Genomic DNA, 14,436 nt, shown 5'->3' with positions numbered 1-14,436 from the left:
ACTTAAGCACCATGATATGTGTGTGTGTGTGTGTGTGTGTGTGTGTGTGTGTGTGTGTGACAGAGACATCGAGAATGAGAGACTGAGACTCTAACTCTTAGAAAGGGAGGTCAGGAGAGAGGAGACAGATTATCACCATCATTGAGACAGGACATAAAAATTTATAAATAGGTTAAACTGTAATGACAGGTTTTGAAGCTTCCATGGGTAATTTAATTCTGGATATCAGACTCAGACAGTTATCATTAGTATATTAAATACTCATCTCCAAGCTGTGAATTATAATTGAGAGGTCAGGATTTCTAAGATGAGGGCAGACAAGATGGATTTGTGACTAAAATCCAAGTTTGATCCCAGAACCTACGTGGTGCAGAGAACCAACTCTCCTTGTAGAAGTGAGGGAGACTTCCACCTGTGTATTTCCTCCACACACATATGAATAAATGCAGTAAAAGTATAATTTAAGATTTTAAAAACTAGAATACTTTTATATTACATAAATTTTAACTGTTTGCAACACGTACGTACTTGGCAGATAAACGTGTTAGAAGTGTAACTATTTTACTGAATTGTCGGTTCAACTTGGTTATGATTAGAGAGCTCAGATTGCTTCCAGGCTAAGAACTACCTGCTTACTGTCTATCCATATAGAAAGCAGCATGCCTGCTGAAAGATCTACATGATTGATGATTTTTTTAATCATCCACGGCTTTTAAAAGTCACAACCATAATTGATGAACACACTAACTGTCAGTACAGATCATAAAGAAGCATGTTCTTGTTTGTGTTCATGTTCTGTACCCCCAGTGCACAGATGTAAGAGATACAAGAAATGTGATTCAGTTAGAAGCCACAGTAGTATTTTAAGGAGGAAAGCCTCATCTGTTCACAAATAACTGATAGAAGGACCTGTTAAGTTTATTAACAAACTGCAAACCCAAGCTGGGCAGATTTCTAACCCTCCACGGCTGCTAATACCCAGACCAATGCCCGTTACTTGCCAATCTAGTCTGGTTCTGGCTCCTTTTAATTCACATGTGATGACTCCCCAGGTACGGAGGGTTGGAAAGCACTAGTATCCACAGTAGGCATATAGAGAACGTTTATTTTTATTTTAAAAAATCATAAATTAATATTCAAAAACATGCTTAGAGTAAATAGGTATATTTTGTATATTCCATATATTTATTAAATGATAATATATTATAGGATCTGGTCTTAGATAAACAGAATGTCCATGAAGTGTGCTACAGCTGTTCTCTAGTCCAACTCTTATAGTCAGGATTATAGTTTTAGTTAAGTCAGCTGATGTCAGCTGGACGATTCTCATTTCACATTGCACCTCTGTCACCGTCTCTTCCCTCCAGTAATGCCATCAGCTGTAATCCTCAGTAGCAGTCCTAGCCGTTCCAGCTGCTTATGCTTTTACAACATGAATAGCCAAGTGTTGTGCCTCGTGTGATGCCTTCCCTAGACCACCCACCCAGAGGCAGTCCTTCCTCCCCTGCCTTCCCATCCCTGTCACCCGCACATGTCTGTGCCACATCTGCTTCATTGTTGAGGTGCAGCTTAGTCTCTAAAGCAAGGAACCACTGTTTAGGTTTTGGCTTTCATGCTGCCAACTCTGACAGACATTTGAGGCCCGAGGCCCTAGAGTTTTTATGTCTTCTGTCATCACAGAATTGATGTTGAGGGGTTTGACCCAAAATTTCCAGACAAATTCCATGATACAGCATTCTAGTCAGGACAGGCTGTGGGGCCTCACTTATCACCTCCTGCTGCGTGTGTCCTGGTACTTGCTTGGGGCAGAGGAAACTAGGCTGTCATAGTTTTCTAAGAGAAAAGTAAAAGGCAAACTTGCACAGTCCAAAGGGATGGTGAGCTAACTGCCTTGCTGCCTTATTTATAGTTTTATCTCTTGTCCATCCCTTGTCTGTCCTAAAACTCACCAATTGGGTTAGAATGTCCCTTGCCTCCCCGGGACTGGAATCACAAGCCACACCACCATGCTTCATCTTGTTCGTTTGTTCGCTCTTTCTTTCTTTCTTTCTTTCTTCTTTTTTTGGGGGGGTAATGTTTTGGGGACTGAACTCAGGTGATTGTGTTTACAGAGTGAGCACCATAGTTGAGCTCACTCTCAGCCTCACAGGGGCGTGCATGTGAGCGAGTATGAAATATGTATGTTAACCACATGTAGATGTCTTATGCACACATAAGTTAAAATAAATTCTTAGAAATTTGGAAGTTCAGTTCAATTATTTTCAAAGTAATAAAATAAATACTTGGAATGTATTTTTGTGGATTTTTTGCCTTGGGTACAGTATTTTTTTTTAAAGCTATATCTGATTTAATCCAGTATAAATTAAAGAAGTAAATTAAAAACCTAGGGCTCATCCAAAATAGTGCTCTGTGAATTGGGTACAATTGAGGAATTGGTACATTTGAGGAATTATTCATGTGTAAGACCTTGCTACCTGCACATGACAAGTTTCTCTTTTTCCTCCTCAAGATGTGCATTCCCCTTTCTCTTTGTGATGTGCAGCTCTCCCACACTGTGTTGAGGGTCATAGGATTGTTTTGTCATTCAGGCAGGAAATGTGAATTCTCCCGTCTCTGAGCTTGGTGTTGTTGATAGATTCTTATAGTTTCTCATAATGAGGTTCTCTTGTAGTTCTAGCTGGCTGGGAGTTTTTATTATGAGTAGATGTTGGAGTAAGTGGGGTTTCTTTTCTTTCTTTACTTTTTTTTTTTTATATAAGGGAGGTTTATTTGGAGGAAGGGAGGAGCATGAGGACCTGTGAGGACAGACAGACAGACAAGCAGAGCCATGAGGGCAGAGAAGAGGGGACAAAGAAGAGGGAAGAGAAAGGTTGGCCTGGAACACGTGGAAACAGAGAGAAGAGAGTGAGAGAGCTGGGATTTCTTTTGTAGTTGTTTAAGTATTTATGGCTTTTCCCATTATTTTGTTACTGTAGTAAACTAATTGATTCCTGAATGGTAACCAGTCTCAAATTCCATTTATGATTGTTATACTTTTATATTATATACAGTTAGAACTGTAATGTACAGTTATATTACTGATGTGGGATTAATCTCTTTATCCATGTTTGAATATTACAGATTAATAGTTTGGTTTACTTGATTTGTCTTTTTCTGTATTTGGGATTAATATCTGATTTAGGTAAGCATGTTTTTATCTCTTAATAAAGAACTACCATTAGCTAGTATGTGCATACCTGTAGTCAGGTGTTCTTGGCCTGCTGTCTCTATATGGTTTGATCAGCTTGTGTTGTAAGAGATCCTATCTCAAAAATAAAAAAATTTCCAAAACTTTACAAAACCTATCAGCACAAAAACTAAAGATCAGTTTTAATAAGGTCTATTTTACCAGCTACCAGTCACCAGCTAGGAAAAGTGAATGTCTAACTGAGCAGACTTTATATGTTAAAGCTCTAAAAACAGAAATGCTTGTATATTAGCAGAAATTTTAGAAACATATCCTTAAAAAGCAGGAGTGAGAGACGCTAGCTAAAGAACAACACAAGCATTCTGATTTGTAACTGAGCACACTTGAGGGACTGCCATCTGGAAGGGTGTGGCGCCTTATGCGCTCTTCCTTTTTATTTTTTAATAAACAAGTTGAATGGGAACAAGTTGAATATTGCTGTTATTTTAATTCATAAGTGTTAATCTGCTGTATTTATTCCTGACAAATTGAATAAGTGACAGGTTTAGTTAACAAAATGCTCTAAATGAGATAAATGGCATTTCATTTATCAATAAGTCTTAGTAAAATATATTTGTAAACTCCCTTTATAATCCTTACAGAAAAGGAAATCCAATACACTCATCACTCCGCAGCAAATTAGTTTTTGCCTCTAACTTCTCACCCCTCTAGGTGTTCAAGCTATACATATTCCTTCATATACTTTAACTTTTATATGTTAAAGTGATCATTATAGTGTGTTGTTTAAGGAATAATGATGAGAAAGTAACTATGCATACCATCAGCACAGATGCAGTGTTTGGGTTTTTTTTTAATATCTTTTAAGTTTCTTCATCCCCCCCTCCTGAAACAGGCTATCTCTATGTAGCCCTAGCTGTGCTGGAGCTCACTGTTTACACTAGGCTGGCCTCAAAATCAGAGAGGTCCACCTGCCTCTGCCTCCCAGCACTGGGACTAAAGGTGTGCATCATCATGCCCAGCTTTAAGTATCTTTAAAGGTTTTATTTTATGTGTGTAGGTGTTTTTGCCTGCATATAGGTCTGTATACAACATTTCTACATTGTCTGCAGAGACCAGAAGGGGACATTAGGTCTCCTGAGACTAGTTACAGACAATTGTGAGCCACCGTATGGGTATGAGGAGTCAAACCATGGTCCTCTAGGGAAGCAGCCTGCATTGATCCCCTTACAGATGGTTGTGAGCCACCATCTGGTTGCTGGGAATTGAACTCAGAACCTCTGAAAGAGCAGTCAGTGCTCTTAACCACTGAGCCATCTTCAGGCCCCTCAATTCTTAATTTCATATTAAAGTATAAGCAAATGCAAATTATAACAGTAGTTCTAGATAGAATGATTAGGAATGGTTTTCTTTTAATTTGTTTCTTTAATTCCAAAATTCGTACTATAGCTGTGATCCCTTTAAAAACCATGTTGAATGCACTGTATTTAATGTTTTCATACATGTATGTATATATTTTTATGTTTGATGTGTATATTTTGACCCTCTCCCTCACTTCCCCAGGACCTTCATACTCCCTTACCTCTCACATTCTCATGTTCTCTAATTTCTTGATAGACTTGATTCTTTGAAAATTTTATACTTGTACTTTACTTTTGATCACATCCTCTCCCCACTCCCTCTAGTCTCCCAGACCCTCCCCAGCACATCCTTGCTCCCAATTTCATGTCATCTTTCCCAATCTTCCATAGCTCACTGAGTCTAACTAGTGCTTACATAAATGTGGGCCCGGGCTATCCCCTGGAGCATGGGCAGACTTCCAATGGTGGCCACATACCCAGAGAGAAGTAACTCTCTCTTCCCCCAGCAGCCATAGCTCCTCAGCCAGACTGCCCCCAGAGCACGCTTCTCTCCTTACTGCGTCATCAGCTCCTCTTCCTCTTCCTTGTAAAGAATAGCACATGTCCAGTTGGTGTTGCCTGCATGTTCATGGGTATGCGCCACACACACAGCATAGGACAGGAGCATAGGCAGATACCTTTTTTGATGTTTTTATGACTACATTTAAGTCATCATAATCTGAAAGTATGTTCATTTATATAGTTAGTAATGGCTTCATTTCTCATATGTCTGTAATTATATTATAGTCACAGTGATTTAAAAGTCATGTATTCGTGTTCTTGTGTATTACTTTATCTCAATGTTTTCTTTGTTTTTAATCCTTTATCAAAGGTTGAATTAATAAAAGGGAATTTACAAAGTGTCGGACTTACACTTCGTCTTGTTCAGTCAACTGATGGCTATGCTGGGCATGTCATAATTGAAACCGTGGCCCCAAACTCACCTGCTGCCATTGCAGATCTTCAGCGGGGAGATCGGCTCATTGCTATTGGAGGTAATTACATGCTGTGCAGCATAACTTATGTGTACAGAGGAACTACAAAATTGGTTGAAGAGGGTTTTTTTTTTCCCTCTCTCTTTTCCCTATTTCTGAAACAAGCGTCTGTTAGTTTTATAATGGAAAAATCTTTGATTCTAAAGAAAATTGTAAAAGAGGCCTTAACATGTTTGTAAAAAACAAGTGCCAGTTTAGCCCTGGTCTTTAAATATATTTCAGCTTTAAACCACTTTACCAGAATTTTCTAATTTCCTTTCCCTTCCCACCTTCTCCTCTATGTATTTTAAATACAAAATTAAGAGCCAGATAATAGTTCCTTCCTGTATGTCCATTACCCATGACCCTAAATGTGCTGCTTGTGTTAGCACTACTCTCATCATTTTGTAGCACTAGAAATGAACAGGAGATGAATATTCCTTGCCTGAGAGGGAGGATCCACCTAATCCTATTCTGAGGCTTCATATTATATGAAAGACCTGTGGTTTGTCAGTATGCTGTTATTCCGAATCCAACCCCAATCTCTATGGTGTGGTGAATACGGCATACCTTCCTAAACTGGATTGTTTGTTGTAAATAATAAAAATAAAACTGAGTTATCTGCTTGAGTATATGCATATAATAACAGGAATCCACTGTACACAGCAGTACAGTAGTAACCCAAGAACACATGAAATTGGCTATAATTAATCTTAATCTTTTCAGAATAGTATAGTGTATTCTTTTACAGCTGAGAAAGTAAGGTAAAGCAGTTTCCAAAAAAGGAGTTGTCGCTGGATATATTAGACTCTGCTTTTGGTTCAAATCCATCTTGATATTAAGATAATAAAAACAATTTAGTTAAGCACCTGGAGTTAAATTAGCATTTCATGTGGAAATCTCTCTGATTGTGGTATACAAAGGACCACACATTCCATATTTACCCTGCAATAATGTTCAAAACTCATTCTGATTCGGAAAAACTGGGGTGGAGTCTTTATTATTTACTTTTATTTATTCATTTATTTATTTTGATTTTATCAAGACAGGGTTTCTCTGTGTAGCCCTAGCTGTTCTGGAACGCACTCTGTAGACCACCACCACCAGCCAAGACCCTGCATTTCTAACAAGTTCCCCAGGTCATGCTAGTTTTCCTGGTTCATGAACACAGAGGAGGAATTAAAGTAAACCTCATCCATTACACACCTCTGTATATAAATATAAAAAGTTTGTCTTCTTCACCCAAACCATGGTTCAGTATAAATGTTTTTGCAGTAGTACATAGCCTATTTTGGTCTTACATGTAAGTTATTTTTTTATTATTATTTTGACTTTTAATATGACTTTTAAGTTCTGTTTTCAGTTATATAAGTAGCAAATACCTAATATGCAAAATAAATAAAAGTCCAAATTATACAAATCTTTATAGAGAAAATAGCAAATGTCAACCTGTTCAAGATATCCAATGTTGGGGTTGGGGATTTAGCTCAGTGGTAGAGCGCTTACCTAGCAAGCGCAAGGCCCTGGGTTCGGTCCCCAGCTCCGAAAAAAAAAAAAAAAAAAGATATCCAATGTTTATAAAAGTACCACCAAGTTTTATTGATTAAAAATTCAGATATTGTAGACATTTGTTGTTAAAAGTTTCAAATATAACAGAAAAACTTAAGTATGCATGTTTTCTTTCCATGAGTTTGCATGTACCACATGCACGCAGTGTCTGCAGAGGCCAGAAGCAATAACCTTTCCTGGAACAGGAGGTACACAGGACTATGAGCCACCATGTGGATGCTAGAAATAGAATCCCATTCTCTAAAAGAGAAGCAGTGCTCCTAACTGCTAAAGCTGTCTTCTCAGCACCACAGAAAGCTTTGTTTCCTCATGCCCTCCTCCTATATAAATAAATATATCCCTTGTCCCAACTCTGGGACATAAATTCAAGTCCTATGATATATTTTTAGTAATTCATTTTTTAAATAAATTTTCCTTATGTTCATAGGTATTTCTTAAATTATAGTAATAGTTCATTTGGATTTACAAAAGTTTTAGTAATAGATTGGTAGTAGTAGAAAGAAGATTGGCAAAATATGTTCAGTTTCAATAATAAAGTTAATTTTGCTGTTTTCTAAATCTCTGAGCATGTTTAAAATATTCTGAAAGAAAAATCCAGATCCCCACAGATGCTAGTTATCATGACCACCTCCAGAGTACCTGAGATGAGGGCAAGTTTCCCAAAGCACAAATAAAGAGGTAGAGTTGGGGTGAGGCTTTTGCCCATGTATTAGAGCTCAGCAGATGATATTTTATCAGTGTATATGTCATGCTACTGTGCTCCTGGGTCATAGTACTCTTAGACAGAAGCAGTAGAAGTTGTTAAGCCACATCAGTCAGGAAGATCCCTATGAAGAAGCTCAGAATTCCACTGATGTTTTGAGCTGAAACTGGAAAATGTGGGCATCAAAGCTGCAAAGGTCTGATGAGAGATGGTTAAAGGTATTTTGTGACTGAAGTTAAAGACCAGTGGTCAGGAGGAAGATCAGAACATCAAAGATCAAAGGAACAGAGAAAGTTATGACTGACACCTGTGGGAACAAGAAGTCAGCTGTCTCCAGAATTGCATTAAGAGGTAGCAAGTTGATTTACAGTCAGGACAAGACAATGTGTATTGTAATCAATTTGTAACTTTAAAGCAACTTACCTCTTACACTTTTCATTCTTAAAACAGTTGATCATTTATAAACAGGATCTGTGAAAGGGTCTGACATTGGTTTCTAAATGTAAATCAGTTGTTTGCCAGCACTGGACTTTTTTGAGAACTTCCTTCATTCAGTAAAATGTCAGCTTTCCACCATTCAGAATGGTTTATCCATTCATGAACCTGTTTAAATAGTCTCTGCTCACTTCCGTACTTGCTGGACATGAGGTTGTTTATGTCAAGAGGGAGTGGGAGGCCATTAGAATTAGAAGCTGCTCAGGGTTTTGTAGCAGTATTTCCAGGGTACCATGCGCTGATTAATTTGAAATTTAAATATTTTTTGAGGCTTCCTATTACTCTTTTTTTAATTAAATAATCATGAGGTGATGACAATAGACGAGTTTCATTGCTGTAGTTTACGTTGTGCCCCTTTTGAATCTTAACCAGGTGTGAAAATCACATCGACACTGCAAGTGTTAAAACTCATCAAGCAGGCCGGCGACCGCGTGCTGGTGTACTACCAGAGGCCTGTTGGGCAGAGTAACCAAGGGGCCATGCTGCAAGATAGTCTGGGCCAGCTGGAAGAAAACTTTTTGTCAAGCTCCTGCCAGCCAGGTTATGAAGAGGAAGCTGCTGGATTGCCAGTGGATAGTGAGACTAGAGATCTAGATTCCGAATTTGAAGACTTGGCAGGTGATGTCAGAGTACAAACAGAGTTGAAAGAGGAGACACAACCGTTGAGTCACAGTCCCAAACGTACTCCAACAACACTTTCTATTAAACCCCTTGGCGCTATATCCCCAGTTTTAAATCGTAAATTAATTTCAGGAATCCACCCACCACCACAAAAACTTCCATCCAAAGAAGGAAATAAACCATCAACTCTAAAAACTTCAGAGGCCACAGAAGCAGCACAAGTGTCCAAACCCCAAGTACCCACTTTCAAACCACCTGTGCCCCCACGACCACAGGGGAGAGTGCCTCTGCCTCCCACTGACACCTCAGCTCAGGCAGACCCGGAAACCACAGAAAAGCCAGAGAAGGTGCTGCTCCCTCCTCCTCCTGCAGATAAACCCGCTGAGAAGCAAGTGAAGAGTGTGGATCACGGAGAAGATGTGGCAGCAGGTAAGCAGCCTCCAGCAAAGCAGGAAGTAGTGAAAGATGCTCCTTCAGAGAGTTCTGCTCCCACTAAAGACCCTTCAGATGACCATCAGATGTGGGAATCGTCAGAGGTTCTGTATCGTAATAAGGTAGGAAAGTGGTCAAGAGCCAGAGCATCTTGTGTGTTCGACATAGAAGCCTGCCACAGGTACCTGAACATTGCACTGTGGTGCAGGGATCCGTTCAAGTTAGGAGGTCTCATCTGTTTGGGGCATGCTAGTTTAAAACTGGAGGAGGTGGCTTTAGGATGCCTAGCTACATCAAACATGGAATACCTTTCAAAGTTCAGACTGGAGCCTCCTGCACCTAAGGCCATGGTCACGAGAACTGCACTGCGTAATCTGAGTATGCAGAAGGGCTTCAATGACAAGTTTTGTTTTGGTGACATTACTATTCATTTCAAGTATTTGAAGGAAGGAGAACCAGACCACCAGATAGTTCCTAGTGTAGAGAAAGAAAGAGAACTCCATGTGGTTGAGGAAGTTTCTACACTCCCTAAAGAGGACCATTTTGTGGGACAGATGAGTTTGTCAGAAAATAAACATAGTTTTCAAGATACTCAGTTCCAAAACCCAACTTGGTGTGATTACTGTAAGAAAAAGGTGTGGACAAAAGCTGCTTCCCAATGTATGTTCTGTGCTTATGTCTGTCATAAAAAATGTCAGGAAAAGTGTCTAGCTGAGACGCCTCTTTGTGGAGCGACTGAGAGGCGAGTAGACCGGACCCTGAAAAGCCTCAGGCTGGAAGGACAGGACCCACTCTTGGGCCTTCCTCCTCGTGTGGAGATGGAAGCTAACAAGTCAGTCAATAAAACAACAGGGTTGACAAGGCATATCATTAACACTAGCTCTCGCTTACTGAATCTGCGTCAAGTCTCTAAAACCCGCCTTGCTGAACCAGGAACAGATCTTGTAGAACCATCACCAAAACACACACCCAATACGTCAGACAATGAAGGCAGTGACACAGAGGTCTGTGGTCCAAACAGTCCTTCCAAACGAGGAAACAGTGCAGGAATAAAGTTAACGAGAAAGGAAGGAGGGCTGGATGACAGTGTTTTTATTGCAGTTAAAGAAATTGGCCGTGATCTATACAGAGGCTTGCCCACCGAAGAGAGGATTCAGAAGCTAGAGTTCATGTTGGATAAGCTGCAGAATGAAATCGATCAAGAGCTGGAACACAACAATTCCCTCGTTAGAGAAGAAAAAGAAACAAATGATACAAGGAAGAAATCAGTTCTTTCCGCTTCTTTGGCTAAATCAGGAGAAAGACTACAAGCTCTGACACTTCTGATGATCCACTACAAAGCAGGCATTGAAGATATTGAAACCTTAGAAAACCTGTCCCTAGACCAGCATTCGAAAAAGATGAACAAATACACAGAAGACACAGAAGAAGACCTCGACAGTGAGATAAGCCAGTTGATAGACTCTCAGCCATTCAGCAACATCTCTGATGACTTGTTCGGCCCATCTGAGTCAGTGTAACCAACAGGCCATTTCAGCTTTCACGTGGTTGGGGACAAGATGTATCTAAAGTGCCACGGGTACAGTCACGTTCAGTTCTCTCATGGTGCACTTTGGCCTGTTCTGTAGTTACTTGCTTGTATGAGAAAGAAAAGGCAGTTTTCAGCAGAAACATGACCAGCTCATCAAATTGGTTGTTTCGGGTTGTGCTTATAGCTATGAGTTTTTTGGATTTATACTGGGAATTGGGTTTTATTAATTTATTTTTAACCTTTTCTAATTATGTAAGCTAACTTTGTGTTTGTGTATGTGTGATGTCTCACTGTCACTTTTTTCTTTCCTCCGGGTTTTTAATTAGTGTTGAATAAGATCCTGTCCAGATTCCTGAAATATTCTCTTTCATTTTCATCACGGTTATAACAACAGATTTGTTGCATGCCTCAATTGACCACAGTAATCATTGAGGGGACAGGTTTGAGTCTTCTCCCTTCTCTGTTTTGAGGTTTGTCAGCTGTAGTTCCTGATGCTTTTGTTAATGGGGCTTGGGGGACTTTTGTTTTATTTTGCTTTTGTTATTGCCAAATGTAAATGAAAGCTTACCCCACAGCTTTAATCTGTTATGCTTATATAGTTTAATTTTTTTACATATATTGCTTGCTTCTTATGCTTCTGTGATATTTTTAAAGCTTTTATGCAGTGAAAGTGTAGTAAAATTACAGTGATTAACTAGAAGAGGTTGCATTGAATAGAGAATAAATGCAAAGTCCAGTTGGTCAAGAATTTTGTAGAGAGGATAACAAGATTTTATTACTGAAGAACAGTAACCAGTAGAATTTTGAAATACCTTTCAGATGTTGATGCTTTCCTTTTAAGTGGAGGTTGTGGACACTCATAATGACTTTTCACCTTTGGTTCTCCCATAGGAGATAAAGCATGTGCAAGGACATTTAAAATCTCACAGGACTTATTCTGAAGATGACTGTATTCATAACTGGCTTTGTTTGTATGATGTGGAGGGCAACTACACAGATTATGTTTACTACATCACTACTGGTGTCTTGTGGCCTTAACGGAATGTCGGTCATTCTGAGTACTTCAGTAGTTCAGACCATCTTCATTCATTGTAAAGAAAAGTAAAAACAGACAGTGTGCATAGTTTGCTAAAGGGAAGGCCTGTGTGCTATTGGACCATCTAGTGGATGCTGGTAACAAACCACCGAGACAAATAGATGAGCTCGGCCTGAATTGCTATATCTTAAAAGTCTAAGCTTGTTATACCTATAGAATAGAAGAGTGTCTTCCCCCTTTACAGGTAACTACAGGTACTACTTTAACATAAACCAACTAAATTTAAAAATATATGAAACAGCTCTTTGGCTGCAGAAAAATGCATAGTATAATACACTGACCCAGTCTGTAGCCCAGACTCCAGCAGGAGTTTAAGGTCAAGCTCTTTAGTGATCTGTGCAGCCATAGGCAGGTCACAAAGGGTCATGCAGCTTCCCCAGCTCCAAAGGTACTCATTCTTCCTCACAGGACTGTTATGAGGAAAACAGGAGCATAACTGCAAAGGCGCTTTGAACAGTAAAATGCTGTAAAAATAAGAGGTATTACTTATATGAGAAAACATTGTTGAGTATAAAAAAAGTTATTTCAATCTTAAACTTAATAGCTAACTCTCACTCTCATTATTAAGTGAAATATTGGGGCGCAGACCTACCTTTGTCAGGCTTACAGCAAGGCTACATCTGTGTAACCCCACCCCACCCCCACTCTTACTGTTTATTTAAGCATGTTCACAACTTAAAAGAACACCACAGAGAAGGACTTCCCACTACAAATCCCAGAAGCTAAAGTGTTCCACATTTTATATGCTTGAAACAAATGGTCTGCCCAAAGTATAGGCATACTTCATCTTGTAAACAGTAACCTGCCATTTTGTAAGCCTGCCATTGCTACCCTGAAGGCGCACGGCTGTAAGTGGCTGGTGTGTTCACGGATCACGCCATGGAAGTTTTAGTGGTGCCCAAGCATGCTCCTGCACTGATGCGTTTGAAAGAGCTATAGAAGTAATGCAAAGCTTTCGTTCTGAGAATCTACTCATGCTTTAAGGTATTTATCTCCGTGGAACCACAATCATGGAAAGCTCAACAGTGCTGCTGATTATGTTTGTAAAATATACCTTTGATGTAGTGCAATATTTTTCTATTGGGAGAGACAGGAGAGGCATCACAGTTGGGAGCTCCAAATACCCTTAAGCATAGTAAGGTGTAAGGCTTCAATTTAAAAGATTGTGTTATATTACATTACTCATGTAATCTTGCTGCCATGCTATGTTATCAATAGCTAAAATAATAATAAAGACTACCACGAAAAATAAGAATATCTTCATTTGATGACATTTAAAACAGGTGACTGGTTCTTCTCTGGCATTATTACCTCGTATAATTTGGCCATGCAGACAAGCTAACAGTCCACTTTTACTAAACAAATATGTGAAAGCATTCAGATTTTACTGTTGATTCCTTACTGTTTGAAACAGATATATGCATTTTCTTCTACTGCTATATAGTAATAATAGATTATTACTCATTGTGAGACCTGTCTCAGAAAAGAAAAATTAAACTATTTAAAGTGTACTCTTTTCATTGGTATTAAGTTGAAAGACTGGGTTAGGCAAAATGAATAACATTTTAGTATTATTTTGCAATCATAATATGCTATTTTTTTTAAATTATTTATTGTGTTGCTTTTTTTGAGACAGAATCTCTCCGGCCTCGAACTCAATAGAGCTCTGCCTGCCTCTCTTCTGGAGTGCTGGGGTTAAAGGCATTTCCCACCATGCCTAGCTGTACTTACTGTATTTCTTAGCATCCGACTTTGTTCAGTAATGCTAGAACTTACAGTGTAGATACTTTCTCATTCTAAGAACAGCCTAAAACTTTGAGAGTAAAGTCTAACTTAAAAATATTAAGCATTTTAAACATATTTGGTTCTAATAAGACAGAGTTTAAATTTTTAAGTCCCCTAAAGTTTTGAAATTGCTTCAATTTTTAAAGAAATGTATTACTTTGACTTTTAAATTGAAGTGATGGCTTTCTTTAGCAAACAAGGGTGGAAAGGGGGGTTACTTTCATCCTTTTTGATCCCTTAATGTTCCTTAAGGTCTGAGTAAACCAGCAGGCCACCCTAATCCTGGAAACTGCCATGCATATCACATTCAAAACGATCCTTATTTCTAGGTCTTTCAGAGCCTGTTCTGTCCTGTGGCTAAGTATTACCGTTCTCTTCATCAGACGGTTACCTGTTCACAGCAATTAGAACAATTCATCTGAGTTAAAGTCCAGGGCAAGTCACTGTCTTTCTACACTGATAGGGTATAACAAGTCTTATATTTCATTTAAAGGAAGCAATGGGAGGCCAAAGAGGACGGTTCACCCTAGCCTGAAGTGACTTGCTTGATGCCTGCAAACACAGAGAATGCTTTTTGATTAAATATCTACAGCCAAAACAGCGTTACCTATTTTATTCTAGCCACAGTGTTGATGAAATGGTTTAT

The 14,436-nt window shown here is 39.0% G+C and overlaps 1 protein-coding gene across 1 annotated transcript in view; it reads left to right on the top strand.

Annotated features, from left to right (window-relative positions):
• The window catches only part of Pdzd8 (PDZ domain containing 8), a 57,620-nt gene extending 43,235 nt beyond the window's left edge, over nt 1-14,385 (top strand). Inside the window, exons 4-5 of the mRNA NM_001107446.1 lie at nt 5,417-5,579; nt 8,698-14,385. Coding sequence (NP_001100916.1) covers nt 5,417-5,579; nt 8,698-10,898 — 2,364 coding nt within the window. The 3' untranslated portion in view covers nt 10,899-14,385. The remainder of the gene's footprint in view (nt 1-5,416; nt 5,580-8,697) is intronic.
• Nucleotides 14,386-14,436: the final 51 nt, after the last annotated feature.

Source organism: Rattus norvegicus, chromosome 1 (assembly GCF_036323735.1).
Source record: "Rattus norvegicus strain BN/NHsdMcwi chromosome 1, GRCr8, whole genome shotgun sequence".
Classification (NCBI taxonomy): Eukaryota; Metazoa; Chordata; class Mammalia; order Rodentia; family Muridae; genus Rattus; species Rattus norvegicus.
This window is presented reverse-complemented; position numbering and strand designations above follow the sequence as displayed.